Consider the following 24,825-nt stretch of genomic DNA (forward strand, 5'->3'; position numbering starts at 1 on the left):
CCTTCAGAACTTTGAGAAATAAATGTCTGTTGTTTAAGCCATTAAACAACAGTCTACAGATGGCTTAAACAACAGTTTAACAGTTTATAGGTGGCTTATGGCAGCCTGAGATGACTAAGACAACAAATAAAGCTTCCATGAATATTCATATGCAAGTCTTTGTGTAGATACCTTCTTTCATTTCTTTTAGGTAAATACCCAGGAGTGGAATGGCTGGATCATATACCTTTTTAACTTAAGATACTGTGCAAAGTGTTTTCTTTTTTTTTCTTTTTCTTTAAAAATTTTTATTTATTTATTTGACACAGAGAGACAGATCACAAGTAGGCAGAGAGAGAGGGGAAAGTAGGCTCCCTTCTGAGCAGAGGGCCCAATGCAGGGCTCGATCCCAGGACCCTGAGATAATGACCTGAGCAGAAGGCAGAACCTTAACTCACTGAGCCACCCAGGCCCCCCTGCCAAACTGTTTTCTAAAGATGCTATATCATTTTATATTACTATCAGCAGTCTCTGAGAATTCCATTTCCTCCATATCTTCTCCAACAGTTGGTATTGTCAGACTTTTTTACTTTCAGTCATTCTGCTACGTGTACAGTGGTGCTTCATCATGATCTCCACTTGCTTACCCTAAAGGATAATAATAATTGAACATTGTCAACACAATTATTTGCCTTCTATATATGTTTTCTGATAAAGCATGTGTTCAAATATTTTGCCCATTTTTATGGGGTTGTATTATTAAATTTGGGCCATTATGTGTATATTATGGATGCAATTCTTAAGAAGAGTGATTTGCATTGTCTTTTGAAAAGCAGAAGCTTGGTATGCCTGGGTGGCTTAGGTGGTTAAGTGGCTGTCTTCCCGTCAGGTCATGATTCCAGGGTCCTGGGATCAAGTCCGAGTCCAGCATCAGGCTCCTTACTCGAGGTGAGCCTACTTCGCCCTCTGTCTGGCTCTCCACCTGCTTGTGCGCACTCTCTCTCCCTCTCTCACTCTCCCTCTGATAAATAAATAAAAATCTTAAAAAATAATTTTTAAAAAAGGCAGAAGTTTGGGGCACGTGGGTGGCACAGTCAGTTATGCATCAGGGGTCTGGGATCGAGCCCCATATTAGGCTCCTGTTCAGTGGAGAGCCTGCTTCTCCCTTTTCCTCTGCCTGCCACTCCTCCTGCTTGTGCGCTCTCTCTCTCTCTCTCTCTCTCTCGCAATCTCTCTGTCAAATACATAAATAAAATCTTTAAAAAAGAAAAGCAGAGGGGCACCTGGGTGGCTCAGTGGGTTAAAGCATCTGCCTTTGGCTCAGGTCATGATCCCAGGTCCTGGGATCGCTCTGCTCAGCGGGGAGCCTGCTTCCTACTCTCGCTCTCTCTCTGCCTGCTTCTCTGTCTACTTGTGATCTCCGTCTGTCAAATAAATAAATAAAATCTTTAAAAGAAAAAAAAAAGAAAAGCAGATGTTTTGAATTTTGGTGAAGTTCAATTAATCCATTGGTTCCTTTATGGATTTTGCTTTTGATATCCTGTCTACACAACCTTTGCCTAACCCAAGGTGACAAAGTTTTCCTCCTATTCTTACTTTAAGAAATTGTATAGTTTGAGGTTTTACATTTATGTCTATGATCTAATTTGAATGAAACCATTTTGTTCTTTTTTTAAAAGATTTTATTTATGTGAGAGAGAGAGAGCACGTGTGTGAGCACAGTTTAGGGGGAGGAGCAGAGGGAGAGGGGGAAGCAGGCTCCCCACTGAGCAGGGAGCCCAGACACAAGGCTCAACCCCAGGACCCTGAGACCATGACCTGAGCCCAAGGCAGACACTTAACCCACTGAGCCACCCAGGTGCCCCCGAATGAAACCATTTTTTAAAAAACATTCTATAGGGATGCCTGGGTGGCTCAAGTGGTTAGGTGTCCAACTCTTTTTTTTTAAGATTTTATTTATTTATTTGACAGAGATCACAAGTACGCAGAAAGGCAGGCAGAGAGAGAGAGAGAGAGGAGGAAGCAGGCTCCCCACTGAGCAGAGCGATCCCAGGACCTGGGATCATGAACTGAGCCGAAGGCAGATGCTTTAACCCACTGAGCCACACAGGCGCCCCTCCAACTCTTGATTTTGGCTCAGGTCATGGTATCAGGGTCATGGCATTGAGCCCTGAGTTGGGCTCCATGCTCTGAGCAGAGTTGGCTTGAGATTTTCTCTCCTTCTCACTCTGCTTCTCTCCCGCTCACAAGCGCTCTCTCAGATAAATAAATAAATCTTAAAAAAATAGTTCAGTCCTGCTTCATCCACGGATACAAAAACTCTCTACCCATTAACCAATAACACCCTATCCCCCCTCCCCAGCTACTGGTAATCTCTATTCTACTTTTGGTCTCTATCGATTGGCCTACTCTAAGTATATTGTGCAAGTGGAATCGAACACTATTTGCCTTTTTGTAATTGACTTATTTCACTCAACATAATGTCTGCAAGGTTCATTCATGTTGTAGCATGTGCCAGAATTTCATTCCTTTTTGAGGCTGAATAATATTCTACTGTATGTTTATACTACTTTTGCTTATCCATTCATCCCTTGACGTACATTTGGACTGTTTCCATCTTTTGGCTATTGGGAATGGTACTACTGTGAACATTTGCATACAAGTATCTGTTTGATTCTCTGCTTTCAGGTTTCTTGTGTATACATCTAGGCACGGAAATGCTGGACGATATGGTAAGACTACATTTAACTTTCTGAATTAACCCCAAACTGTTTTCGACTGTGGCTGCATCATTTTACATTGTCACTGTGAGGTAGAAGGGTTCTAACTTGTCCCCATCCAGAAGGCTCTTTACCAATTTCCTAATAGTAGCCACTCTTCTGGATGTGAGGCAGTATCCTACTGAGGTGAGAGTGAGTTGATTTTCCCACCATACACTACAGATTCCATCCTTTCCATCTGATTTGTAGTGCTATCTATACATTATGTTTCAAGTTCCTATATATACCTGTATCTAAAACCCCAATGTTTCATTGATTAGTTTGTCTATGCTCCGTGCCCAGCCTGACACTCTTTTATTATCGTGTCTTCGTAGCATGTCAAATTCTGAAATCCATGTGCTCCTCTTTGTTTCTGAGGTAGACAGTGCCCATCCCACAACATCTGTGAGTCCCAGTGTGAGAATACAAGTGGAGGCCCACATATTATAAAGCTAAATGTCTAAAAGTAATAAATCAGGGTAACTATTAAATAAAATCAAATGTACCCTCCAACTCTGAAAAATACAATTCCAATACAAAATCTTAAGAAAGGCAGTTCCCAACCCAGATATCACTGTGTTGTCAATGTCTGTGTAGGTGTCCCTTCTTCCAGAAAGAGGGCTTACTAATACCGGAGCCCAGGGCTGTTTCAGCCTCATGGACCCGGCTGCCTCTGCATAGGGCTGACCTCTGACCAGGTATTAGAGAATGTCCATAGAATACATAAAGGAATGAGAATTCTATGGAGAACTCTGCAATATAGGGTCTCAATCTTCCCCTACCCAACACCAGACTCCAGCTGGGACAGGTATGGGCAGCCAGCCAAAGACCCCAGTACAGACAGATACAGGCCCAGAAAGGCCAGTGACCACAGTGACCAGCACTGCCCTAGAGGACTGGGGAAGTCCCCAAGGGGAGTTAAAGGGGACTGGATCTTGGAGGAGACAGTAGGAAGGCTTCCCAGTGAAGGAGAGGATGGGGGATCCTTGGGATAAGCCTTGGTTTTTCTCCTCAAACCAGTTCTCCTGAGAAGACTCAGGAAAATAAAGCAGCCTAAACTCTCCGCCACAGAAAGAAACACGTTGGTTTACAATTCTACATAGCCAATCACCCATCTTCTGTATTCCTTTTCAGAACTGGATGGATGGAAGATTAAAGCCTTAAAACTGGGCCTTGATAATACAGTCCTCTTTCAGTGAACAAAAGACTGGGAAGAGTTCCCATGCAGAAGACACAGTGCCGGCAAAGGAGGGATGGTGTGAAAAACAGTTCACAAAATTTGGGGAGTTATGACAGCCCCAGGTGGTTGGCATAAAACAGGGCAGAGCAATGAATGAGGTCCAGTGTATCCTCTCCAAAGACAAGGTCAGGTCCGAGGTGGGAGGAGGAAGGGAAGCAGGGACCATTCAACCCCTCTCACCTACGACAACACCAGGCCCCTGAAAGGTGGACAACAGAGGCTGCCCGGCCACCCAGAATGGACATCAGGACACAGTGCGTCCAGGGCCCAGAGTGAAACAGTCAGCCCTAGTGAATGCTGGGGAGAAGCCACCTGAGGCGTGCACTGTGGTTGGCTGGCTGTGGGGCCCTGGACTGAGAGGTGTCTGAGCCCCTGTGGCCCCAGTTTCTTCCTCCACAGAGTGGCGGTCACAGGCTATCTCTCACCGCACCCCATTCCTCCTTCCACTCCAATAGCACTGTGCCCAAGTGCTCCCCCATCCCGACCTCTGTCTCCAGGCCACCCTTCACTCTTAATAACTAAGAGGGGCCTCATTTCTTCCTTCTCATTGGCTGGCGACCCTTCCCACTCACGGGCCTCAAAAGCCTACTCAAGTTGAGGCCCCCACCGCCTCTGCACTCTCAAGGGCACCCGCCCTTCCCGGCTTTTGGAGTCCCCCAACCCTATCATGGTCAGGGCCCTAAGCCCTCCCATGGCCCCCAAGGCTCCAAAGGACGCCTCCCCGACGCCGCCCCCCCCCCCCGTCCCCGCCCCTGCCCAGCCCAACAGACTCTTCCACTTCCGAGTAGAAAAGTTTCACTGCAAATTTGCTGAGGTCCCGTCCTACTGTGAGCAGAGCTCCGTGGGAGGCTGCGGAATTCCCTGGTAAACGCGGGCTCCACTTCTGCACCCCCGTTTTTAGTTGTCAGAGCTCAGGCGGGGCCCTTAACTTCTCTGGGCCTCGACTTCCCCTCCTCTTGTCGCTCGTGGACTAACAACCCCTCCTGGGTGGGAGAAGGAGCCCAGCGCAGGCTCCGGGGCTCACCGAGGCAGCGCCTGAGGCAGAGCGAGGCCCAGAGCTCGCGCTGGCTCCCGCTGCCAGGCCTCCTCGCCGGCGGCCAGGTAGGTCAGCGCGCGAGTCCGGGCGCCAGGCACGGGACCGGCCGGCTCCAGCCGCATCCAGGCCCGGGCGGGCCGCCAGGTGAGCGCGCCCAGGCGCTCCAAACGCGTCGCTGGCGGCCTTGCGTCCAGCCGGCGGACTTCGGGTCATGGAGCCGCGCGCGAGGGGCGCCACGGACCCTAGGGGGAGCAGAGGAGGTACGGGGGTTGGGTGGGGAGGGACTGGGCGCGTCCCGGACACCCCATGCCCCGCCTGTCGGCTCCTCACCTTTTCCTTCCGACAGGTGGTAAACAAAGCAGCCCTGGCGCCCAAGTGGGGGCGGGTGCCCGGTGACCCGGGTTAGACTCCAGGTCCCCGACCCGCACCGCACCGCACCGCGGGGCGGCGCACCAGACCCGGGGGCTCTCAGAAGTCTCTGGGGAGATGTGCCAGAGGGGTCTGCCCGGGGTCACTGGGGACGCCTGGCCACTCAGGGTCCGTAGTGAATTGCGGGGGGTTAGGCGGGGGCCTCTGGGGATAAATGGAGCGGCAGTTGGGGCTACGCGGGCCATCAGGTTTGCCTAGGAGATCTGGAAGGGGACTCGGGGGTGCCAGGGCCACAGCGGGGGCAGACCGTCTTCTGTCGAGACATCTGGGGGAATCGGGGTCCCTCTCGCTCCTGTGCGGGAAGAGTTTGGAATCTGGGGTTACGAAGGGGCAGTTGGAGACATCCAGAGATAGTCCCAGGGTGCTGGGACGTGTCCGGAAATATTTCGGTCAGCTAGCTCTCTCCAGGGATATCGTGAGCGCGGGCGGGGGTCCGCGGGCATACCCGCGATGGCGGCGGGTCGCGGGAGTTGAGAGGGGCCTGCGGAACTATCGAGGGAGTGGTCGGGGGGTTCCGAAGGTCTTGAGGGGCATTTTCGGTCTTCCGACGTCGAGGAGCAAGGTGGTTCGCCGAGGCTCGGGCAGGAGCTGACCTCCTCTTTCCACCCGCGCAGGCCGGGACCTTCCCCTGCAGTCTGGCCCCAGAGCCCGGCAGCTCCTGGCGCGTCTGGACGCGCGCCCCCTGGCGGCCAGAGCTGCGGCCGACGTAGCGGCGCTGGTACGCAGGACGGGCGCCACATTGCGTCTGCGCCCCAAGGCTGGTGCGTTGCGGGGGGCGGGGTGTGAGTGGGGCCGGATTCAGTTCTGGCGGACCCGGGATTGCTAGTTACTTCCCTGGGTGCGGCCAATGGTGGCGGGGCGGGGCTCGGAGGGCGCTTCAAGGGGCGGAGCCATGGCGTTATCCTAGAATATTCCTCCACGAGGTGACCTTGGAAAAGCTATTTTGATAGATTAATGTTGCATTGGCTAGTTGTGGGTGCAGGGCTGGATGGTTATCCCTGTCCGGGGGGTTTTGTATGGTATTTCTGAGGAGGTGGGGCCTGAAGAGTTTTGGGGGCGTGCAGTGGGCTGAGGGGCGGGTCTGGAAAAAAATCCACTCCAGAGGTGGAGCCTACAGATGCCAGGGGGAGGGATCGAAATGTCAGGAATGGATTGAAATTTATAGGCCACTTAGGGGGCGGAGCCTGAAAAGTTTAGGAGTCCACAGTCTTGGAGTTGCACCCCCCAGGGAGTGCCTAAGGGTGTAATATGAGGAACAGGATCTCTGAGTTATTGGAGGACTATAGGAAGGTCTAGAGGTGTATTCAAATAGCAGAGCCCAGTATTATTACTTAGAAGTCGACCTGAGGTCAGTTACTCATGTGGGTTGAGCCCAGTTAAATAGGTGGGCATGCCAGTCTGCATTCTAGAGGTAAGGAAATGAGGTGAAGCTAGAACGTTAAATCAGGGGGCACGTCCTAAGTGGTTTCCCTGGAGTCCCCCTCTTACTGCCTTTTTCATCTTCCAGCCGTTAATGTGCTGGATTCTGCAGACATAGAGGTTACAGACAGTCGGCTGCCTAATCCCACTTTCGTGGAACACCGGCCACAGGTATGTACCACCTCGCCCTTTTATTGAATGCCACCCGCTTTGAGACTGGCAATGTACGTAGGCTTGTGTTTTTACTCCAGTATCATCGGTCAGTGACCTTGGGTACAGGTACTGCACCGCCACAAGTGACCCAGTCTAAGGCATGTTCTGCTTCGAAGCCGCTCCAGACCTCTGGACGGTTCTGCGTGGAACTGGTTCGAGATTCCATGGGCTTTGGCCTCACATTAAGCGGAGGCCAAGATTCATCCGGGGATGCTCCTCTGGCGGTGCGCGGGCTGCTGAGAAACGGGCCAGCACAGCGCTGTGGTCGCTTGCAGGTGAGGTGTAAGACGCCCTCCACTCAACAGTGCTCGCCCAATCCTCGCCCTTTGTTGGGATGCTCCCTATCTGCTCATTCTACAATACCCCTCTCCTTGCACTCTTGTAGGCTGGGGACCTCGTGCTCCACATCAACGGAGAATCAACTCGGGGCCTCACCCACGCCCAAGTGGTGGAGCGCATTCGCACAGGCGGCCCCCGTCTCCGTCTTGTACTAAGCAGGCCCCTTGAAAGCCACCCTGGCGAGCCTGAAGGGGCAGGAGGGCCCCAGAAAGGAGATGGTGGGTTTCCCAAGGGAGAGGGTTCAGAGAGCTGTGAGGGGATGGAGAGACTCACAACATGGAGAGTCTGGGGTCCAGGGTGGGAGGTGTTGGTGGTATCTATGGGGAGGAAGTCAGAGTTTAGTGTCTGTGAGGTGTCATGATATTCTCAAAAGCATGATCCATGATGGGGAAGAGCAGGGTCCCAGAATAGGAATAAAAGTAGATTTTAGAGGGGAGGTTTCTGAGGTACTAGGAGAGGAGAAGGGGGGAAGGGTCTGGGGTAAAAGCAGGTGTTTAGAAGGAAGAGTTGTTCTCGCATGAAAAGGTGGAGTGGGTCTTAGGAAGGAGAGGATGGGATGGGGATCTGGAGGGTGGGGGGGGGGTCTAGTTCCAAGGCTGAGGGATCCATATGCAAACGGTTGGCGGGGGGGTCTAGTTCCAAGGCTGAGGGATCCATATGCAAACGGTTGGGAGTTGAGGGAGGTGGGTTAAGGAAGGGGATAGTCTGGGGTCCTAAATAGGAGGGGTTTAGCATATCGAAGTCAAGGTCAGGGTTTGATTTCCTTTGGGATTGTGGTGAAGTATTTGCGGGGGCATGTTCTGGATCCAGCTGGGGAGAGGTCTCGGGACAAGAGGCGTTGTAGGGCGGGGAGTCTTGAGGGGGTGGTAACGGTTCCTGAATGGTTTGTCCAGGCCTCAAAGGTAGATTTCTCTAAGGAGGGGTCCCTGTCTCCTGCAGGCCCTGGAGTCTGCCGGCCCCCCTCAGCCAGGGGGCTCGGTTTTCCATTCCCCATCCTATCCCCCAATCTAACCCGCAGGTCTGCCATCCCCTGATCGCAGCCCAGATCCTGGTGGACCAGAGGTGGTGAGGTCTCACACCGTCAGTGCTTCTCCACTTCCGCACCGTCGGGGCAGCCCTGAGCCTAGCCCAGAGCCGCTGGCCGACTATCCTGCGGTTCCTCCTCCTCAGCGCCGCACAGACGACCCTAACGACCGAACCCCGGGTTCCCCGGGACCCTGGCTGGTGCCGAGTGAGGAACGGCTTTCGCGGGCCCTAGGGATCCCCGGGGCGCCGCAGCTTGCTCTCGAGATGGCCGCTGGAAGGCGGAGGCACTGAGCACGTATGGGACGGCCCGATGCTCACTTCGTACTGCCGGACCTGGATCCAGTGTGCTCCGCTGACGGCACGCTAGCTAGCATCGCTGGGAGAGCGCACACTCGGTCTCGTCCCATCCCCGCTCCGGCTGCGCAGCGGACCAGCCCGCGCTTCCCTCGCAGTGTCAGTGGTACAGCCCTCCAGACGGGCCAGCCCTGCGCTTCTGGTTTCGAGCGGGGGAGGTAATAAAATGGTTCGACCCAGTCTTGATTTGCCGGGTGCTGTAGGCCGGGTGGGGCTCCTGCGTTCACCCCGCAGAGGAGAAGGTGGGTCGATCTGGTTTCAAGCAGGGCCTCTCCTTGTAACGATTAAAAAGCTTACTTCATGCTGTTTCACCCGTGTCTCTAGCGGGGTCTGCCTGTGCCGATCCTCAGCCTGGCGTGCTTTCTCCCCACTCGGTTTTTCTTCGCCAGCTCCTGCTTCTCTCCGCGTTCATTCATTTCACTTTTTGGGCGGTGTGCGGGGCTCACAGATAATCTTTGCTCCCTGCATGGGGAATGCAGAGGTGGGCTGTTGTAGCGGGAGTGCGCCTGAATACCCACAGCCCCGATCAGGAATCGTCCTGATGGCCTGATAGCAAGGCTAGAACCAGGGTGGCTTCCTTCACCGGGAGCCTGTGGTCTCTCACTTCCGGCCTGGTTGGCTGGCACTCGCTGGCACGTAGACTGCCACCCTTAGGGCATGGGCTGGGGCCCTGGAGCCCCCTTTGGGGCGGAGCCGGGAAGGTGTGAGTCAGCGGGTTGCGCTAAAAAAGGCTGTTAGAACCTCTCAGCCGCGCCCCCTCTTCCATACATGGTGACGAACAGCGCCAGGCTTGTGTGCACACGCCACATGCTGGGCGTTCCTGGTCCTGGAAGAGGCCAGAGTTTCCTCCATCCTGGGAGCAGAGCCCTGAAGGCAGGGCTTATGTGGCCAGCTGGACTCCTACCGGGATAGCCCCAAAGCCAGCGCTGGCCGAGGCAAGAACTGTCTAGTTACCTTCGCTTGTCACCACACCCCAAGCACTTGACCCCCCCCCCCCCCCATGAAGGAAGCTGTGGTCGGGTGGGAATGGTCAACTCCCACCGGAGAGGGGAGACAAATTAAAAGATGGGCATGTGAATTTCTAGGCTGACGCTGGAAAGAGAGGGGGACCTTAAAGCCAGGCTGGGAGCTGGTGAATGCTTCAACAGTCAGCACTGTGGACATTGTGGGGTAGTGCGCTGGGGCTTCCAGCTACCCTTGACTCAGAGCCTAGTGGAGGTGTGGCTCTAGGGAAGTGAAGGAGCTTCAGTCCTATCAACACAGTCACACCCCAGAGACTAATAATAGTAACCCCAGCCACCATTTACTTAGCCTTATTCCTACTACTGGCTCTACTTGCAGTATCTATTTTCATCTACTTAAACATCTGCTCAACAATCCTGATATGTCCATTTCATGGGGGAGGGAAGTGAGGCCCAGATAGTATAAATGGCTAGAGGGAGGAGGTTGAAGCGAGATTTAATCAAGGCCGGATTCCCGAGCTGGTCCTTTTAATCAAGTAATAACTGAGCCCCAGTTGTTTACTTTGCACTGTATAGGCACTGGGGAGATGCTGGTGAAACGAAACATAAAGATTTCTAACTTTGTGTAAACCTAGGTTGGAAAAGGCAAAGGAAAGAAAAAAGAAAAGAAAAAAGAAAAGAAAAGGAATAAATTAAAGATAACTTCAGAGAGAGGTCAGAGTTATAAAGACAGCTAAAGGAGGTTATGTTGGTGGAAATAATGATGGTGGGCTGCTGGTCTCTTTGAAGCCAACCTTTGAGCTAGGACCTGACTGACCAAAAGCCAAATAAATGTATGAAGAGCTTGGAGAAGGGCACTGGCAGCCATGGGAACAGCAAGTGCAAAGGCCCCGAAGTGGAGCAGAGTTTATTTTGTTCTAGAAACTCAGATATGTCCTCACAAAGTTGGAAAGCACACACTCAGTCTGGGGAAAAGTGTGCTTCATTCCTTCTATCACCCAACCACTCTCAGCAGCCCGGGCTGATAGTAGGGTGCCCCTTTCTTGGTTTTGAGGCACCCCAGGTTGGGGTGTGTGTGCAGGCAGGCCCTTGGGTCTAACTGTCCTGGCCTTCCAGCCACAACTCTTCCCTCAAATGGGATGAGAATAAAACCAACGTTCAGTCTAGAGAATGTGATCCTCAGCATATCTCCAGGAAGATCCTGATTCCTGTGACCAGATGCCTGTCTCAGATGCAGAAATCAAGGCTGAGTCAGGAGAAATAGCTCACTTAGGATAACACACTTCAAATGTCATCAGCTTTGTCACCCCAACTGGGACCCCAGGAACCTTCCTCTCATCTTGCCAAGCTTCCAGCACTAAAGAAACGGGGGCTCCTTCCCTGTTCTTCATCTAGGTCTGTGCTGGTGGCCCTCTTCTGAGAACCAGGAAACAGAGGCCCAGCACTTGGGGCCAGGGCCTCCCTAGGATTGCAGAACAGAGAGCCTCTGGGTTGTGACACCGTTAATAATGTCTGTCCCCAGGTACTGAGCAGTTTGATGCTCACCAAGCCCTATTCTCTCTTAGGCTGTGCGCTAGTGCAATCTCATTTCCATCACTGCTAAGGGGTTTATTCCACCAACCATGATCCTTTACCCGAAATTTGAAGTCCCCAAAGCTCTGGAAATAGCTTTCCCACGTACTGGGCACCATTTGGTTACAAAACCTAACCTGACTTAATGAGGGACAATTTTCAGTTCTGGCTTATCCCACTTATTGTGAACGATTTCCACCCCTTTACTTGAATAAATATTAAGGCTTATTATTATTATTATTTTAAAACGGGGCTGCCTCAGACCTCGCTGAGAGTGTTAAGAAATACACAGCTTTCTAAGATCGGAAATATTCAGAATTCTGGAAACATGCCTGGGTTTAACCATGGCCTCAGCCATTTTTACAGCTAAGGAAACTGAGTCATGTGCTTCCCCAAAACCAGATCCCCGAGGTTCTGAATTGAGGCAGCACCGAAAGCATTCCTATTCCGAAAGCGCAAAAGGTCCCGCCATTACCGCACATGGTACCCCGAACTGCCAAGCCTCAAAGGCTGGCGCCCCCGGAGGTGGGGCGCCCTGGGGGCTACGCACCCAGCGGGGAGTATCCTTGGCAGGCGGGGCAAAGGGGCTTCCGGGGCGGCAGCCACCTGGCCCGGCCCCCTCCGGCCCCGCCCGCTTCTGCTCTGCGAGGTGATTCACTCCCTCCTTCGCCCCGGGGGCCCCCTTCCCAGCCAGACGGCGGGCAAGACGGCAGGGTGTGCAGCGTCCCGAAATCCGCCAGAAAGCGAGTAGATACTCCGCGCCCCTAGGGACTCCGGCCCACCCCATGGCGGATTCCGAGCGCCTCTCGGCCCCCGGCTGCTGGGCCGCCTGCACCAACTTTTCGCGCACCCGAAAGGGAATTCTCCTGTTTGCTGAGATTGTGAGCGTCCCGGGACAGGAGGGTGGGCAAAGGCAGGGCGGAGTGGCTGGACCATGAGGAGCCCGGAGGCCCCGGGTGAGGCAGGCGCGGGTCTGGAGGCGCTTGGCAGTGGGGCGCGGGAGGGTGGGTTTGTGGTGGAGGCCCGAATCCAGGGGCTCGGGGCGAACCAGTGGGGATTGGAGAAGGTGGTCAGGAGCTGCTGGGCTACGGGGTGCCGCAAGGGGATCATAGCGCCTATGGGGGGGCCTTGTGGAGGGAGACCGTGTGGACACATTGGTGGGCTCCTCGGAGGGATCCCAGGGGGCAGGAGGCCGGGGGGGCCTCTCGTGGCAGGGCGTGGCGCGGCCTGGGCACTGGCGGGCGGGCTGGCTGCGCGCCCAGAGGCGGGGCCTGTTGGGGTGGGGCCCTGAGCCCTGGTCCTACGGTGTAGGGCGGTCCGCCCTTTACGAGTTCTTCCTTGCCCTTCTGTGGTCGGGAGGATGTTCTTAGCTCTTCGGGCCGCTCGGGGAGCCTGGGTTTCCCACCCTTGGCTTCCTGAAAGTGGGAGCCACTTTGATTCACTTGTAAAAGGGATGCGACGCCTTTAACAGAGTCCTGCCCCTCCGTTGTCACTCTCACCGCTTCCCAAAGGGGTTGCCGAGGGAACCGCAGGTCCCGCCCCTGTCAAGGCCCTGAAGCTGGCGCCAGCAGTGCTCACCAAACACCTGGCAGCACCACTCCCTGCAGCCCGCCCCTATGCTGTAAGGGAAAAGGCGGGGGACCGAGGCACCCAGCTCTATCCCTTCCTAGGTGCCCCCGCCCCCGGGGCAAGTCACTTAACCTCTTAGTGCCTCAGTTTCCTCATCTATAAAATAAGGTTACTAATAATAGTACCCAGCTTATGGGGTTGTCATGATGATTAAGTAAATTCCTACTTGTACAGCCTCTAGAACAACTTTTGGGACAGTGAGCACAAAGTAAACGTTTAGCTGTTAGTATTTGTCATCTTTCCAGCCCTGGTAGGCATCGTCGGAGTTTGAGACCTCCAATTTAAGCCAAATCCCCTCAGCCCTGGATGCTGATTGGAGTGTGGGGGGGGGTTGTCCCCTTTCCCCTGTCATCCTTCCAGATATTGTGCCTGGTGATTCTGATCTGCTTCAGTGCCTCCACGCCAGGATACTCCTCCCTGTCGGTGGTCGAGATGATCCTTGCTGCTATCTTCTTTGTCATCTACATGTGCGACCTGCATACGAAGATACAGATCATCAACTGGCCTTGGAGTGTGAGAAAGGGGCAGGACTAGGGAGGAGCCCCGGGGCAGTTGGGATGGTCCTGGGACCGAAGATGCTGACTTCCCCTCTTCTCCCCATGCCTCACAGGACTTCTTCCGAACCCTCATAGCGGCCATCCTCTACCTGATCACCTCCATTGTTGTCCTTGTTGAGGGAGGAAACCACTCCAAAATCATCGCAGGGGTAAAAGCCACAGAGGCAGCTCCAAGGCAAAGATAGGGGTTAGAGAATCCAGGGCCCAGTTCTGCTTCTGCTTTTGGGAGAAAGTATATGGCCCTTAACAGGTCACACATGTCCTCAGAGCCTGCAGGAAGGTATGGACCATGCTCTGGTTGTCCTCCCGAGATCATCATTTTCCACGAAAGGCCATGCCTTGTCCAACACAGGGACCTCTGTGGAAAGCACAAAGAAGTGGCCCCTTTGTCAACACACGAGACTACTATCCACTAGAACTTTGTCTTGAATGTACCCTGTGCATGGTGCCACTGACGTGTGGGGCCACTGTGTGGTTACCCTGTGTTGGGAGGTTCCAGGAGGAGGGAGGATGTGGTTGATTCCCATCTCCTGGCTTGTCCCTGGGGCTCTCTGGCTTCCTGATCTGGGGTTTTAGTCACCGTCCCTGCATGGGAGCAGTCATTGGAGGTGGTAGATACAAGGAAGCAAGAGGCTGAGTAGGCTGACGGACCTAATACAACCTCCCTTGTGCCCATCCCCACCCTCAGGTACTGGGCCTACTTGCCACAAGCCTCTTTGGCTATGATGCCTACATCACCTTCCCCTTGCGGCAGCAAAGACATACAGCAGCTCCTACTGGTAAGTGTGTGTGTTAGTGGGGGGAGTGTTGCTGGGGGTTTGAGTAGGAAAGGGGGTCTCCCACGGGCACAAATGCCCCCTTATTGATACTGATGGCTTTAGCCCATGAGTACGGTAAGCTTCAGTATTCCTTGTCTGGAAATGGGCATAGGATCCTGCCAATGCTTTCCTCTCTTTTCCTCACTTGCAGACCCTGCAGATGGCCCGGTGTAGGTGAACTCCCTTCATTTCTCTCTGAAGCCTGCAAATAACACTTCCTTCGAGTAACTCCTCCCTGCCCCGACAACACTCCCAGCCAACTCCCAGCCTCTTACTGAAGTACAAGTGCCTTTATTGGGAGAATCTGTCTTCCTACCTGCCAGTCCCTCCTGGGTGTGGCCACCTTTATGGGTGTGCCTCTGTCTCCCTTCCTTCTGCAGCACCCAGGAGGAGACACTTGTTCTGCCTGGACTATGCACCCACTGAAGCCACAAAATGAGGGCGGGGGGGGGCCCAGATTTCAGATTCTAGGCCCTAGGTTGTGACCCACACCAAATAAGCTCCTCTATGTGGGGGGTGGTTCTGTGGGGGATAAATAAACAGATTGTTACAACATATGATAATGAATAAATTAATCCTTTGGTCAAATGTGGATAAATCTCAAGCATCAGGAGGGGGAAAATTGGGGAGGGGACAGCTGGAGCGAGGAGGTAAAGAAGCCAGGCATGTTTTACAGCAAATATTAAATTACTTCATTAACACAAACAGATGAAGGAGGAAGGGGATTTATGGCTTGGGCTCGGAGACGGGATCATCTCCACTGATGGGAGAACAGAACCCTCCAGGACTACACTGCCTTCAAGCCACGATGCAGTTCTTGTCTCTGGCCTGGCGAGGCATCCCTGGGCGAGAGCTCCTGGGGAGCTGTGGAGATGGGGATTTGGGGGTTCCAGTTGCATTGTCCTTAGCAGGGCCGGGCCTGCAAAGATGTGGGGGCAGGGGGATGCGTTCCCCTAGGAAGAAGCCGTCCTCCTCTGAGGACTCAGAGCTGCGGCTAGAAGGTGAGCTGGAGCAAGATCCTGAGTCTGACCCTGATCCCAAATCACACTGGTGGTGGTGATGTCTGCCTGAGTGGCGGCGGTGATGATGATGATGGTGGTGGTGGCGACGGCGCCGATGGGTGGGGCCTCTGGGTGGGGGACTACGAGGCCTGCGACGTTGTGCTGGGGGTGCACTCAGGGTCCGCCGAGGACCTCCTTCAGACACCAGAGGATCACGGAAGCTGACGCGAGGGGTGCTCTGGCGACCAAAGGCACCATCTTCTGGGCTCGGATCAGGCTGGCTGGGGAGTCCTGGGGGCGGCTCTGGGGGGCTGCGGAGCCCCAGCTCTGGCATAGAGTGGCGGTGGGGGGCCCCTCGCAGAAAGTGGGTGGGCTCCTCAGGGCCTGCAACTAGAAAGAGAGAGGGAGCAACTCCCTGTTATGTGGCCCCTGAGGGGAGGCGGGTAGAAGGGACTTCTCTCCACCTTACCCCGTCAGGACTGGGAAAGTGGGAGCAGCAGTTGGAGGGCGGCAGGGAGGTGGGGGGAGTTTGGGAAATGTGAAGCTTGGAGCAGACTCTGGGTGGAGGGAATAGAAGCGTGGCTTCTGACGTAAGGGGGGGTGACATTGACTAAAGTCGACCAAGTTAGCCATAGAATGGGGGGGTGGGGCCTGGGCACGGAGGGAGGAAGGTGAGGGGTTTGGATGAAAGGAGGAAGAACTTGGGTTCAAGAGGGAACAAGTTGAGGCTAGGGGACCGGCCTTGTAACAGAGAGGGGCGGAGCCAGGGTTCACAAGGGGTAGTGTGGGCTGGAGACTAGTCCTAGCATGGTTTGGGGATGCAGCCTGGACAGAGGTGGGGGCGAGGCCAGGGGTGCTGCCTGAGAAGGGTCTGGGCCAGCCAAGGGGAGGTGTCCGGCTTGAGGTGGGGGCGGGGACTCGGAGAGGCTAGGCGTGCCTCCAGGGTTAGCTCACCGGGCTCTGGCTCGGTGCTGGTCCCTTTGGTGGCAGTCTCGGATGCCTCCGCAGTGGAGAAAGAGGCTGTGGATGCTGCAAGAGGTGTGGAGACAGTGCCCGCGCTCCAGCTCCGGCGGCCCGTCCCTGAAGGTGTGGGCTCAGACCCCAGGCTGCAGGCTCTCGAGCAGAAGATCAGGCCACGGCGTGGCAGGAAGGGGCGGCCCAGGAGAGCTCGCCCGCAGCGACTACAGCAGAAGCAGCGGTCTGAGGCATGCCAGTGCTGGCCCTCATAAGCCATCTGACCCTGGTCCAGGCCTGCGGGGATGGAAGAGGGGGAAAACTGAGGCAGAGCCAGCAGGCATAGCCCTTGCCTGTCCTGAATGGGGCCCATCTTGGGAAGAGGCAGGGAATCTGAGGCAGGGCACCCCAAGACGCCCTCCCTCCCAACTCTCCAGAATGGGGCTCTTTTCTGGAGGAAGAAGGGAAACTGAGGTTTGGGCTTCACTCTAAGTTTCTTCATCCTTTCTCTCTGTGAAACCAGCTGATGTCTCCTCTTCTCCTTCTCTTTCTTTCCCAGGGTGCCCCCTCCCAGACTGGGGGTGGGCATTGGACTCTTGAGATGTGGGTCAGGTGGATGGAGTGTAAAAGGTGGACCTGAAGGAAAGTTGGGGGGCAGGGCTTAGAAGGTAGGGCGGGGCCTTGGTGGGAAAGGAGTGGGTCTTAGAGGGCAGGGTGCAGCTCAGGAGGTAGGACTGTACCTAGCTGATGGAGGAGTTTTAGAGACTATGGAGAGTCTGGGAGAGTTGGGCCTCCGCTGAGGGAGTAAGAGGGTGACCACAGGGCGCTAGGGGAGCTGGGAATTAGGGGGAACCCTGGAAGTGGGCATAGATAGGCAGTGGTGCCTAGGGTCACGCAGGTAGGGTTTCATAAGTCCAGCATGATGGGGGATACTGGTGAGGGACTTGCAGTAAAGGGTGGAGGGCTATATGCGGGCACTAGACCGCAAGTATGGACTATAACGGAGGATCCTGGTGGGGTTGTGCTACGGCCAGGCTTTCCATGTGTTGCCCCGTCCCTTTTCCTATTCACCCACCAATGTGCTCCCCACAGCCATCACAGTACTCAGCGTGGCGGGCCTCGTAGCAGGCGCAGCAGTGGGGTCGGCTCTGACGCATGACGTAGCGCTGCCCTCCCAGCGATGCTTCGCACTCGAAGCAGCAGAAGTGCCCCATGTGCCAGTGCCGGCCCTCGGCCTCGGTGCACTCAGGGGAGAAGATGATCTGAGGGGGGAAGGAAGGGGGGAGAGGGACACGGGCCACCTTGGCCATCAGAAGGGCCTTCCCCTGGCCCCGCTCACCCTCCACTCCCACCCCGGGGTGGACAGGCATGAACCTCGTCACAGGCTTGGCAACGCGGGCGCAGGCGCTCTGCGTGGTGGCGGCCGCAGTAGACTTTGCCGGCATGGTAGAAGTAGATGAGGTCCACCAGCAGCTCGCGGCACGTGGAGCACACGAAACACTGCGGGTGCCAGCAGGCACCCAGGCCTGCTCGGCTGGCAAACACAGCGATGTCGCCACCTCCGATCTGCTTCCCGCACTGCCAGATGACAGAGAGACGCTGCCACTGACAGTCAAACCAGATGGGGGTCTGCCGAGGCCTGTCACACTTGGGCCTGCCCCTGGCCAACTTCTGTGATCCTAACCCACAGAGACTGGCCCTTCTAATTGTGGGTGGCCTTAAAGGCAAGTCTTGTCCTTAGGGAGCTGGGGAAATCAAAGAGACAGGCCAGGGGGCGCCTAGGTGGCTCAATTGGTTAAGCATCTGGCTTCAGCTCAGGTCATGATCTCAGGCGGGCCTGGGATGGAGTTCCATACTGGGCTCCCTACCCAGCGGGGAACCCGATTATCTCTCTCTCTAGTTGTCACTCTCTCAAATAAATAAAATCTTAAAAAGAGAGAGAGAGAGAGAGAGTTAGGCCAGGCCCAGTGGGGGAACCTTAGCAACAAACCTCACCTTAGAACCTCACAGGAGGATCTAGGGTCAGGCTCCATCTGCCGGGAGGGGCCTTGAAGACAAATTCTACCTGCCACTGGGCCCTATAGACAGGCCAGACCACTGTGGGTCAGTTCTTAAGGACATGTCTTAAACACAAGAGGACCAGAGAGACAGCCCACTCCTCACATCCACTGTGAAGAGGGAACTAATAGAGAAGGTCCACTAGGGCCGCCTCAGAGACAGACCACAGTCAACCTTGAGCTGAGAGGGAACAAGCCCTGTCCACCAGGGGGCCCTGCAGACAGATCTTGGGGCCAGGGAGGCCTTAAGGCATGGTCCCTGCCTAATGGTGGGATGTGAGGAAAGGACCCCATCCACCAGAGGGGACATGAGAGACAGACCTCTAGGACTGAAGCGGCAGGCTTCATCTCTTCCCAGGGCCTGAAGCAAAGGCACAGCTCTCACCCATTGGGGCCCACCCTGGCTCACCTCCTCACAGATGGCCCCAGTGATGGTCACGGGGAAGATGCGCACAGTGCCACGGCCCAGGTTCTCCCGCTTCCGCTGCTGGCTGAAGGCTCTGAGCTCTTTCTTCTCCTCCTCCTCCAGTGCAGTGCAGTACTGTGCCTGGGGTGGGAGGGTCTTCCAGGCTCCTCCCACCATGCTTCCCCCCACTTCCAGAATTTATCCACACTCAGTTTACCTCTAGGCTTTGGTCCAGCTGGGTGCTTCCTGCCCGACATTTCCACCCTTTACCTCCTCTCCTAGGGCTCAGCTGTGGTTTGGCCAAGGAATGGCCCACCTGTCCCTGCCTGTGTACACCTTTCACATTGGATGGGCTTCCCTTTCCTCCCCTGACCCTGTGTGTTTCTTTCCAGCTGCTTAGCATTTGCCCTGGTTGCGCCCTGCCCCCTCACTACCTGGCATGGCCTTCCTGTCTTCTCGCTCCTCACCTCACTGTCGTGTGGGGGCAGCTGGTGCAGCAGCTGCTTGATCCTGTATTTTTCCCCAGGACTGTTGACGTAGGGAACCTTATCCTCTGGGAGGCAGCTGAAAAATTGGTATACCTGGGAGGGTGTGGGGGACGGGAGAGAACAATTGAGACTAGGGGTGAGCTGGGATGCAGCGGGATGGTGGGCCCCTACTTCTCGGAGAATGTTAAAGTCATCGGAAGGGACTGTCTACTGACACTCTCCACCTTTCCTTCCTACAGATCATTTCCATCACCTCCCAAACATGCCATGAGTTCCTTCAGGCCTTGACCCCACGTTTCTCTCCAGCTGCTATCCCCCATTTTTTCTTTTACAGCAGAGTTCCTCAAAAGAGCTGTGGGCACTCACCCCCTCCACTTCCTCTCCCATTGTCTCCAGACCCAACTCCAGTCAGGCTTCCCCGCCCCTTCCGTCCCTGCTGCTCCTCAAAGCTGTTCCTGTCCCAGTCATCGACGATGTCCACACCTTCAGAATCCTTTTTCGGGTCTCAGTCCTCATCCAGCCAGACCTATAAGTAGCACTGAACACAGCTTATCACTCCCTTTTCCTGGAAATGCTTTGTTCCCTTGGCTTCCAGAACACTGTCCTCAGTTTCCTCCTACCTTATTGGCTGTTCCTTCTCTGTCCCCTTTTTGGTTCTTCTTCAAGTAACGGACCCCCAAATGTGGGAGGAGCCTCAGGCTCATCCATGGTTCCCTTGCCTCTCTCTACATTCGCTCCCTGGGGAATCACATCCAAACTCATGGTTATAAATACCACTTCATGGCTCATGCTTTACAAATCCATACCTCCAGCCCTGTGATACCTCCCTTGAGTGCCAGGCCACATGGCCACTCACATCTATGATGGGCATCTCAGAACTCCAGATGGCCAAAACCGAACTTATGCTCTGCCTTGGCCTGTCCCCTGTCAGTTAATCCATCCCTCCTTGAGGTCATCTTTGACTCCTCTCTCTCACACACCCACAAGCAAATCCTCTTAGTTCTGCTTTCAAAAGGTATCCAGAATCTGACCACCACTCACTACTTCCACTGCCAACATGGTTATTAGTCATGGTCCCCCTGCCTCAACCCTCATACCTATAGCCTATTTTCCTCACAGTAGCCACAGGGGGAGCCTGTTTAATCTGAAAGCAAACCACATCCCTTCTCCAGTCACAACCCTCTTGTGGCTTCTCCTTCATTCAGAATAGAGGTCAAAGTCTTCCCCATGTCTCCCTCCCCACCTCTGTCCTCACTTCCACTCCCTCTCCCAGTCACTCACTCTGCTCTAGCCACAATGGTAATGGTCTCCTCACCGTTCCCCACACAGCTGAGCACACTCCTGCCTCAGGGCCTTTGCTTGGCTATTCCTCTTGCCTGGATAGCTCTAACCATGGATATATGCATGGCACTTCTTTACCTCCTTCAGGAAGCCCAAACATCATATTTTCATAGAGGCTGACCCGGGCACCCTATTTACAATTCTAAGATTTCTCTCCTTCACTTCTTCCCTGCCTTTTTTTTTTTAATTCCATAGCCCTTAAACTATCTGACATATTTTTCCAGGTGTGTTTACTGGCTGGTGCTCACTTTAAGACTCTAAGCTCCATGTGGGCGGACATATTTTGTGTATGTCTTATCCACTGCTGTGGTCCCAGTGCCCAGAACAAAGTGTGACATACAGTAGGTGCTCAATAACTATTTGTTGAGCGAATCCATTAACGGAAATCTGAAGAACAAAGCGCTGGCATGAGACCTGAGTCAAGGGGTAGAATAGGAGTGAGGTGAACAGGCCCCGACCATCCTGCTCAGTGATCATTCAGTATTCGCCAAGAATTGCGGGGGAATGATCACCGTGAGATTGCAGGGGGGTCAGAAGGATTCACATGGTCTCATGTTGTCCCAGAAATAGGATTCTACCTGAGTGTGTGTATGTGTGTGCTGTGTGTGTGTGTGTGCGTGTAAGCATCTACTGGAGAAGAAGAGTGGGTGGCAGCCTCTGGTCACCTGCTCTGGCTTGAGACCAGGGGGCACCCAGGCATACTCCTCCGAGGCACAGCCTGAGTCATCATCGGAGATGGAGTGGCGCTGGAAGTCTGAGATTAGCCGACACATGATGCGCTCCAGGTCCACAGGCACCGTGTGCACCGCGTGCTCCTCCCTCGGGCATTTGCAGTGCTGACAGATCTTTCTGAGGGGACCGGGATGGAGGTCAGTGATTAAGGGGTGGCTCCCTTGGACCCCTGAGCAGCCCATGAAGGTCCAACTAAGGGGCAGGGACAGGCAGATCAGCACCACCCAAGGACTTCTGGGCCTGGGGGAGGGGCTGCCGTGGGTGAGACCCGAGAGGAGGGCAAGGCTGGGAGCTGGGGGCAGGGCTGTAGGGTCTGCAGGCCCGCCTATGACTTTTATCTCTGGGACTCAGGTCAGACTTTCCTGGCAGTGGGCCTGAATAGGGGCGGGGCTCTGAGTCTGAGATTGGAGCTTTAAATTCAGGGGGGGTTTCTCCTCGGGACTGGCTTTGGAGGTTGTGGGGGAACTTTCCCTAGAGGCGGGCTCTGGCCTGTGCTGAGGCTCTGAACTTGTGGGTGGGTGGGGGCTCCGAGCCTGTAGATGTGCCAGCTGTGGACTCTGGGGTATTTTGAGATGTTTGGGGTACAGGGCTCCAGGGGGAGGACAGGACACTGGGTCCACGAGAGGAATTTTGAGCCTGAGAGGCACTGGATGTCAGTGGACGATGCTCAGCGCCTTGGGACTGAGGATTTCCCTAGGGCTGGGACTCTGGCGTGCGATAACCGTCTGAGGGCGGGGCTATGGAGCGGGTGGAGCTTTCCTGGGAACAGGACAATTGGGAACGAGTCAGGGGGCGGGGCCCTGAAGCTGAGCGTGAGGCTCCACCCCAGCTGAGTTGCTCTGGTGGACCCGGCTCAATCCTAGGGGTGTGGCCGAAGCTTCTAGGGGTTTCCCCTGACGGCGGGGCCCTGACAAAGGCGAGGCGCTTGATGGTCACCTACCTCCATCCATGCAGTAGGAAGCCGGGGCACTGCTCCCTGCAGGAGTTGCAGGGCTGGCCGCGGTCTGGGTCCTCCGCCTCTGGAGGCTGAAGTGAATGGGGACAGACGCGGGACCCGGCGAGGCGCGGGGGCGGGGAGAGAGAAGTCAACGCCCGCCTCTCCACTCCCGCGACCGCACGCTGGGGCCTGTCCCACCAGGGCAGCGCTGGGCAGGCTGGGACAGCGCCCGCAGCGCGGGGGAGGAGGGCACGACTGAGGTAAAGGCGGAGCAGCTGAGACCACCTCCCCGTAAACCCCCTTTTCAGGGAATTCCCTTCCCCCTCACCCAGCCTTGGATACCTCCCACCTGCCTCTGACTTCTTCAGACCTCACATACCTCTCCCGAACTCGGAATACTCTCCCCACCTGAGCACAGAGTCCCTAATCTGGGTGTCTCCTCTCAGGCCTCACCTTGGCCCCTTCTCTGCCCAGGAGGCCAGCAGGACTCCGGTTCCACAGGGTAGGAGTCTGCGGCCCCATCCTTACTCGGGATCCCTACAATAAACCTTCCCCTCTTTTCTGAATCTCAACAGCCCTCCCCTAAATCCTGGCTTCCCCCTTTCATACCCAAGGAACTGGAGACCCTCCTTCAGGATCTCAGGAGGCCTCTGATCCATTGAATAACCCCCACCCCAAGAAGCCTTGGTCTTCACCCTTCACATCCTAGGGCTATTCACTCCTCTGGACCACCAAACCCAGACCCCACCTAAAGACCCCCTCCAAAAGAAAAGCAACACCGCTATCTAGGAAGTCAGAAAGCTCCTGGCTCAAGTAGAAGCCTGGAAGCCCTCTTCCCCCACATCCTAATCCCTGGACCCTTAATATTCAGACACCCCAGGAGTGTGACCTCACCCCTAAGATCGCCTTCTGTCAAAGTACAGGGGAAGTCCCTTTCCTCAGAAATTCAGGAGGTCCTCATTCAGTCCAGGACCCCAGGATCCAGTCTGTTGGCCCTCAGAATCCCTTCCCAGAATTCACACGAGAAGGGAGCCCACCAGGTCCCTGGGGTGCTGATAGAAGTATGCAGAGAGGTGAGTAGGGAACAGGTGCCATCAGACCTCCGCCTTCCTCAATCCGCACACTTCCAGCAGCCCCAGCCCATCCGTTCTGGGAATCTGGGGTTGGGGATTCCCAGACCCTCGATGGAGCGCCTCCTCGTTATCCCAATTCCCTGCTCCCGGGCCTCAGTTTATCCCTGACTCCCACCGCTGCCCCAAGTCTCGCTCACCGCGCGCCCGGAGCGGCGCCTCCGGGACCCACGCGCGAACATGGCGCGCCCGGGCAGGGTCAAGCCGGGCAGGGTCAGGCCGATGGAATCCTCACGGCCGTCAGGCCACCGCGCGTCCGGCCTGGGAGCTCTGTTCCGTAAATCTGACACCGGCGTGGGAGGAGCGCGCCCCGCACGGTCCGCCCCTGGCCCTGTGCTCACTCCTGGGCCAGGGCGCCCCCTGCCTAGAGGTGAGGGGCAGGCAGCCCAGGAGCGCCATATGGGAGAGCTCCCCAGCCTTCTTGGCCTGGACCCAAGCCAGGCCTCAGAAGGCATGGCCCACAGGGCCTCCCACGGAATAGTCTAGGGCTTGAGGGCTCTGCAGCGGAGGAGGGGGGACTTGGAAGTGGTGAGCTAGGGTATTTGTGTTGGCATTTCGTGTCCGTTTATCTTGGAAGTTCATTTGGAGGAGGGGAGGGGTTAAAGCAACCTTTTGTCGCTCCTCCCCACTGGTGATATTCTGAGGGTCTCTTTCCCCCGGATGGATGCTGCAACAATGATCCCCAAGCCCATCGCAGTCTCAGCTGGTGCTCCCTTGCCACCATCAGAGAGCTGGCTCTCATATACCCCCACAGCCTCCACTCCCAGGCCTTATCAGAGCCAGGACTATTTGAGATTTATGGGGGAAAGATGTGAAAGTCACTGGACAGATTCCGAGGCCTCACCTCCTGCTCCCTTCCCTTCCTTACAGGTCCAGCTGTCTTGTCGCCCTAAGTCCTGAGAAATAGATCTTAAAGCTTTGCCTCCCTTGACTTCCATTTTTCTCTCTCCAGTTAGATACCTTTTTCCTGGAGCTCAGTCCCATAGCTGGGAGTCTCTCCTTCGCCTGTCAGGCTTCACCGTGCCTCAGGGCTGGGAGGAGGGGGTCCCCAGCCTGCCATCAGAACTCGGGCGCTAGGCGGGGGTTTCTAATTAGGCAAGGTGGGGGCAGCAGCCGTCGGGTCTTTCAGCGTGGGCCTAGGGTACCTCCTCCATACGCAACTCCATTATGCACATCCCAGTCACTTCCCACCCCTCCCTGCCCCGGGGGAGGAGCCAGGGAGAGGTGAAAGGGAATGAATGAATGAGGTAAGGAGTCACCCCAGTGCTCCGCCCACTGGCCTTGCAGCCCAGAGGGTCTCCGAGTTCTCCAGCTCTGGCGGGGAAAGGAAATGGCGAGAAAGCTGGGTCTGAAGAATAAGAGGCGGGTGAGTAGGGGGAAGTCTCCCTGTGAAGTATAGGAGCCCTAGCCGGACCCCTTGGGGTTTGAGGACAGGGCTCCACAGGGC

General features: G+C 55.4%; 3 protein-coding genes across 4 annotated transcripts; 2 read left to right on the top strand and 1 right to left on the bottom strand.

The window, feature by feature from the left end:
* Positions 1–5,065: 5,065 nt before the first annotated feature.
* On the top strand, positions 5,066–9,095 carry MAGIX (MAGI family member, X-linked). The gene is made up of 6 exons (XM_032331211.1): positions 5,066–5,274; positions 6,058–6,204; positions 6,951–7,033; positions 7,114–7,350; positions 7,461–7,632; positions 8,433–9,095. The coding sequence occupies exons 1-6, from the start codon at positions 5,226–5,228 to the stop codon at positions 8,729–8,731; spliced, it is 987 nt and encodes a 328-aa protein (XP_032187102.1). The 5' UTR covers positions 5,066–5,225; the 3' UTR covers positions 8,732–9,095.
* Positions 9,096–11,959: 2,864 nt separating this feature from the next.
* On the top strand, positions 11,960–14,889 carry PLP2 (proteolipid protein 2). The gene is made up of 5 exons (XM_032330417.1): positions 11,960–12,209; positions 13,318–13,470; positions 13,568–13,663; positions 14,203–14,293; positions 14,484–14,889. Exons 1-5 carry the CDS (start codon positions 12,114–12,116, stop codon positions 14,504–14,506), a joined length of 459 nt encoding a protein of 152 aa, XP_032186308.1. The 5' UTR covers positions 11,960–12,113; the 3' UTR covers positions 14,507–14,889.
* Positions 14,738–23,675, bottom strand: PRICKLE3 (prickle planar cell polarity protein 3). 2 transcript variants are annotated; one of them, XM_032330414.1, is made up of 9 exons: positions 23,519–23,675; positions 22,252–22,337; positions 21,245–21,428; positions 19,218–19,331; positions 18,754–18,891; positions 17,662–17,865; positions 17,363–17,549; positions 16,288–16,584; positions 14,738–15,723 (listed from the first exon to the last, which is right to left on the bottom strand). In XM_032330414.1, exons 1-9 carry the CDS (start codon positions 23,558–23,560, stop codon positions 15,131–15,133), a joined length of 1,845 nt encoding a protein of 614 aa, XP_032186305.1. In that variant the 5' UTR covers positions 23,561–23,675; the 3' UTR covers positions 14,738–15,130. The 2 variants fall into 2 exon arrangements, with proteins under 2 accessions (XP_032186305.1, XP_032186306.1); XM_032330415.1 differs by lacking the exon at positions 14,738–15,723 and adding an exon at positions 16,775–16,923 and having other exon boundaries at positions 16,368–16,584; positions 23,519–23,654.
* Between the last annotated feature and the right edge of the window lie 1,150 nt (positions 23,676–24,825).

The sequence above is a fragment of the Mustela erminea genome, chromosome X, assembly GCF_009829155.1.
Source record: "Mustela erminea isolate mMusErm1 chromosome X, mMusErm1.Pri, whole genome shotgun sequence".
NCBI lineage: Eukaryota > Metazoa > Chordata > Mammalia > Carnivora > Mustelidae > Mustela > Mustela erminea.